Here is a 5,944-nt window from a genome sequence, read left to right on the forward strand (position 1 = left end):
TTCGCCCGCGTGACCGAGATCTCCCGGGTGGCGGGGAAGAAGGCCCGAAGGAGAAAAGAAAAAGTCACTACGTCGTAGGTAAAAGGATTAAAATCTTTATTTGCACGTTTCGCTTCTCAAAGGGTAGGATCTAACAGTTTAAAAGCCAGCACTGTCCAACACTTGAAAACAAACCAGTAAAACCTGCAAATAGCCAAGTTACCAACTTTACACTCTCCCTCGTAAGAGTACACCGGTCACGTCCAACTACCACGGCTAGACATACAGCCGACAAGGATCCAGAAAGTGCCTTAAGCGGGGCGCGGGGGGGGGCGGAGATTTAATAAATATACACCCACTTTACAGAGGCAACTCCAAACCAAACTGACAAGGCCCAAAAAGCCGCTTCTGACTTCCCAAGGCCGCAGCTCTCGGGCAGGTAGTTGCACCACGTGTAATATACTGGAAGGGAAATGGGTACACAGACTCACCCACCAGCACGCAACAATCGTTTCCCCTTCCCCCGCTTTAAGCAAGGAGTCCTCGCCGACTGGCATAAAACAAGTCGGGCATCAGGGACTAGTCTGCAGAATCTTAACCACATCAGCTACGCGATATTGTGCCTGTTGCTGAAAGTTAAGGGAGGGGAAGTTTTCTTTCAAATTCCACAAGTAAGCCCCCCTTAACTCAAAGTGTTTCCTTTTACTCTTTGTCCCCCTCAGTGAAATGCCACTCGAACTGCATCCCAAGTCCACCAGGACTGCTATGTAACCAGCCTGCCTCCTGATGCGTAGTTAAAACTCTCTATCATAGTCTCCACCTCCTCACTTCTAGGAGGAACCAAGCTGTAGATGCTGTCTCCATGTACAGCCACTGTCTCCCCTTTAAAGATACGCAGGTGGCCAGAGTGTTAAGACCACACAAACATCATCAATAATAGGGCCCAACTAAACAGAGAGGGAGGCGAGTAGAGGAAATGCCATCCTTTCCCTTGTATGGCAAAGCTATTCTTAGTCTAGAACAAGACCAGTTACACAAGAAATTAAACATGTAAAAGACTGAGGACAATAATCTTAAATCCCATGATCTGACACTTGTAAGCTAGCCATTCTTCCCTCAGCCAACATCTCATCGTAACTAATGAGGGAACCAAAAACCACGACAGGGAGAGCTAATATGGGGCATTGGTTTGTGCAGACCCTCTGCTTTCACAGGGCCGTTCAGCAGCCAGGGCTTTTTGGACAACACAGAAGTTCAGTAACCCAAAGTAAAGCTAAATGAGCGACAGCTCTTCCCTCCCACCAGGCGCTTGCTGTTCTGCTTAGAAGAGGTTTCAGACTCTTGCAACTTGGCACTTCCTAAGGGCTGGTCCTTCATGAGGGTCTGGGCAAGGCGGGCTGCTTTAAGTTCCCTGCAGGGGGGAGATGGAAGGAAGAGGAGAGGAAGAAAACCGTGTCATGTATGAATCCCCATCAGCTACAGAAGAAAGCTATGAACAGTCTTGCACAAGAGGGTTACTGCAGTACTCCAGCATTGCTGGAGAGTGGTGACTTTTGACACCAGAGGGTGACAGGAAGATTACTGTGGGTTTCGTTAGAGTTTCTGCTTCAGAACAGATCAGCTTTGAAGGTTTACCAAAAGAAAGCTATGCATCACATCAGCACCACACACCTAGACTGGCACCAGGATGAAGAGCCCCTAGCTCAGTTTTTCTCCCATTGTTTCAGATATTTGTGAATGGTGGAACTTAGATCATTGCCATCTCGTGCAGCACAAATACCTAATAAAGGCACATGCTTCTTTTCCATTGCCTTATTTCCCTGATGCTTGCTGCTCTCCCAGAGCATGTGCTCTCCTATCTACACGGAAAACCTATTCCCCAGCTGACTATTGCACTAAGAGGGGTGGTGGGGCAGTTCCTAGATCCCAGCACCTCAAAACATTACTGCCAACAGCAGTGAGAGGGAGCAAGGGGAAAAAGGATGTCTGCCACCACCTGATATTTCTCTTCCTTCTCTGCTAGACCACTATCTCGGTGCAGTATCAATTCCTCATCTGCCCACTGGCTGCATATTGTATCAGCATTTTCCATCACTGGTGGTTGCAGCAAGCGTGCAAGTTCACTGCTCTAACTTTGCCAACTCCTCAAAGCCAGAAGTGAACTGCAGCTGCTTACCACAGTTGCTTGAGTACTATGGGTCCCTGCTACAGCCCCATCACCCTCCCAGCTCCAGGCACAGGAGCTGACTGGGTATTTCTGCACGCTGGGTCTCCCAACACTACCACCCTACATTCAAGCCTGGTGACCAGCACTTGTTGTGCCCATGTCTTCTCCCCTTCATGCCCAAGCCAGCCCTACCTTTCCAGCATGGCAGTCTTGCACTTCTCCACATTTAGCTGCTTCTGGAGCTGCACAGCTTTTCCACGTGAAGGACGGAGAACTGGATGTTTAGTAAGAGCTGTGGCAGAAGGTCTTTCCACTGGGTCAGGATGGATCATGAGCTAGAAGGCAAAGGAGTTCAGGGTTTAACACTCCCTCTGTCACATGCCAACTGGAAAAACCTCCATTCTGTCAAGACTACTTCCTCACCTTGAGGAGTTCAAGAAAGCGATGAGGAAGCTTCTGGGGGATTGGCGGGATATTGCCTTTGCGGATGTGGTGCCACATGGCCCCGTTGTGAGGCAGCGGTGCCGTGCCAGCCGCTAAAGCTACTGTGAGTGCCAGGGCAAATATGTCTGCCTTTGGCAAATAGCAGTATTGCTGCGGAGAGAAGAAACAGTTATAGAAAGGGAATGTCTTGCCATACTGAACAGAGGTGGGTTGGGATACCAGCTCAAAAAGAAACAACCAAACAAGCATATATATGACACTGCCTTCACCATCCCAGTTAGCTGTTTTCTCCTCTTTAGGATAAAAACATTGATAGCAAGTGGTATTGGTAACTAATAGCACGTTAGCTTTCACCCAGTCATGAGGAGCTTGCAGCCCACATTAGGATCACCGCAGCAAATCCAGAGGACAGCCTAACAAACATGTGCCTCCAGCCTTCACCACAAGGCAATAAGCTAGCCATGCCCAACTAAAACTAAAGATTGCATGTGATATATTGACCTAACAGTTCCTAAATCCACTTGCAGCACAAAAAATACACTGTCACTTAAATACCCAAGTTGATGAACACATCCAAGCTGGCTGTTACATACCGATTCCCTTTTTGCTTACTGGCTAGAGTGGCAAAACTGCAGCCAGTTTAAGAGGTGTGCTGCGCCTCCCACCCCTCCACACTACCTGATCAGTGTTTCTTGTACAAGGCATTTGTCTGGATGCATATATTCCTCAGTAGTCACATCCAGCAGTTTAATCTCAGCTGGGTGTGCAACACGAAATGTCTCCAAACTGATAAAGGTTTTGTCCCATTCATCCCTTGCAGGCAGAATAGTTGCAATAATCTAATGATAAAGTTACCTATGTAGTGCATTAAATATTTATATGACAAGACCTTAATTCTTAATTAAGTGTTAATTTTGCCGATTTCACATCCAGACCAGACACAAGAAAGAGGAGATAAGGCAAGGAATATGCCATGATTCAGTGATTTCACGACAGCGGATCTCTTCCCCACTTGCTCACCACCCTGTTCTCCCCACCATCCCACTAGCAGCTGTACCTCTTGCAAAATCTCATTGGCCAAAAACCGTCTGTCTCCTTCCTCCACCTGGGGGTTTGTTACTGATGTCACATGGCCAAGGTCACCTGAGACAAAGAATGAGCAACTAATGGAGCAAAGTGATGTAGATTTCCCCTCCTCAATAAAAGCCTGCATTTCATAGGCACCAACAGAGCAATGAGGAAATACCAAGTAAGAGAGCAAGCTTGCTCCTACTCGGGAATCTGGGCTTGGAAACAAGCACGTGAGTTTTCTAGGACTTGTCTTCTTAGAGGAATTACTTCTGGTAAGCAGCAGAGGCATTCAGGACTATGCCATCAGTTTTGCATGCAGGTCTCTTCAGCCAGCAGGACAGAGCAGTATCAAGCAGTAATGAGCAGCCCTAATCTTAAGCTAGTTGTAAAGTGGGCTAAAACCTACCGATCTTATACACCACACCAGAAGAGAATTCATCTTCACTGTCACTCTCTTCCTGCCCAGCAGGGCCCACAGCTGCCAGCTTGTGACAGATGAAGATATTACCTGCAAGACAGCGAAGTTTAGCAATAGTGTGAAATCAGTAGCCAGACTGCAGGAGCCCGACAACTTTGTCGAAATCCTACCTGTCAAGCTAGCTAAGCTTTGCAGCCAGAGAAATTCTGCACATGCTTCCCACCCGTTAGTCTTTCTGCCCAGCTTACATGTTCAGCAATACAGCTGACAGAAGACAGTTGTATCTTGTGCATACAATATCCCAGCGTAATCAGCTTCTCTGCCCCTCCCTCTACTCCCCAAGCTAGAAGCATGATTTCAGCTGGAAAGAGGAGCTCCACTATGAGGAGGTAACTAGGTGACTGGGGCAGGGGGAGCATTGCCCTGGGGGTGCCCAACCTCAGCTGCAGAGAGGAAAGCTTGTTACTATTTTTTGTGGGAACTTAATCCCTCAGGGTAGGTACAATAAATATTCACTTCTCACTCCAGGTCTCACATGGAAAGGTCAAGTGTTGTGCAACAAGACAGCAGCAAATAAGGAAGTCCCCCATCTTCATTAGCAGCCCTACTTGCTCCAGCAGTATGAAAGTGATTCCCATGAGCCAGGATTATGAAGATCATGAGACAGAAGTAAAATGCTGCTAACTATCAGAGAAGGCTCAGTTTTAGAGCAGCAGTAATGGCAAGAGGTTACCATTGCAAGGTGGTAACCATGGCAAGACAAAAAAACCCACAAGACATTCACCTTTTAGGGCAAGATTCTCTTTCCTTTGAAGCACTGTAATAGGTCCAGTCAGAAGGACCTATTACAGGTCCTACCCCTGGAGGGTCACTTGGAAGACCCACAAAGGAGAAGAGCACTATACTTACTAGGTTTGATATCCAGGTGCACAAGGCCAGAGTTGTGGATGTATTTTAGCCCCATGGAGACTTGTAACAATATTTCTTTCAGCTCTGCTTCTGGGAAATACTGGCCAAGCTTTGCATTTTCCAGCAGCACATCTTGGAGACTCCCACCTAGGTGAAAACAGCCAGTCTGAGACCTGACAAAGATTTTACAGAGCAGCATGGCTGAAATAGCTTAGTAGAAACCATTGCCCAGAGCACTTGCAGGCTTGCTATTGACAAACCCCGACCAGACCAGCTATATATGCTCTAGTGATCAAACTTGGACATCACCATTTGGCTTCAGCATTTGCATTGCCTCAGAGCGCCCTGCCTCCTGCTTGCCAAGGACCGAGCGACTGCAGTTCTACCTACGGCACCAGAAGGGCTGACCTGGTAGTGATGCTGCCTGCTGCAAGTGAACAGTAGAAAAAGTTAATTACTTTTGCCATGCTTACAGGCAGAAAGCAAGTTATAAACGGTGGACCAAGGAAATTAAGCGCCCAACTAGTAGATTTTTGATTGAAGAATGTAACATTTGACACAGAAACAGAGTTTTGTGGGTCTCCATTAAGGCACTGGCTATTTCAGGACTAGTAAATACTATGGCCTCTCTCTCCCCATCAGCCTGCTTTTCACCACTTCTCCTTTAGTCTCAGATGTTCATCCACTAAAATGCAAGAAATGCATCGATGCTGCAGCAATGATCACCACATTTCATGGTTACCTCCACCAGATTTGAAGTCATTACTCCAAACAGCTATCACCATTCATCACTGAGTGCTAAGACTGCAGGAGCAGTTAAAAGATGAGTGCTACATATTTGCCTTCAGCTCCTCTGGTAGCCAGAGGTGTCTTTTCCAATGTCTCCCAAACAGTGGTACGGCCAAGGGCAAATCCAAGTAAGAGTGTCTGTCGTGGTTTAACCCCAGCTGGCAACT

General features: G+C 47.2%; 1 protein-coding gene across 1 annotated transcript in view; it reads right to left on the reverse strand.

Annotated features, from left to right (window-relative positions):
* The window catches only part of WEE2 (WEE1 homolog 2), a 23,671-nt gene that overhangs the window by 5,670 nt on the left and 12,057 nt on the right, over window positions 1-5,944 (reverse strand). Inside the window, 5 exon segments of the mRNA XM_009288347.1 lie at window positions 2,293-2,481; window positions 2,570-2,740; window positions 3,648-3,733; window positions 4,068-4,169; window positions 4,989-5,135. Of these exon segments, the coding sequence (XP_009286622.1) occupies window positions 2,293-2,481; window positions 2,570-2,740; window positions 3,648-3,733; window positions 4,068-4,169; window positions 4,989-5,135 (695 nt within the window).

This window comes from Aptenodytes forsteri, unplaced genomic scaffold (assembly GCF_000699145.1).
Source record: "Aptenodytes forsteri isolate BGI_AS27 unplaced genomic scaffold, ASM69914v1 Scaffold56, whole genome shotgun sequence".
In the NCBI taxonomy this organism is placed as follows: domain Eukaryota; kingdom Metazoa; phylum Chordata; class Aves; order Sphenisciformes; family Spheniscidae; genus Aptenodytes; species Aptenodytes forsteri.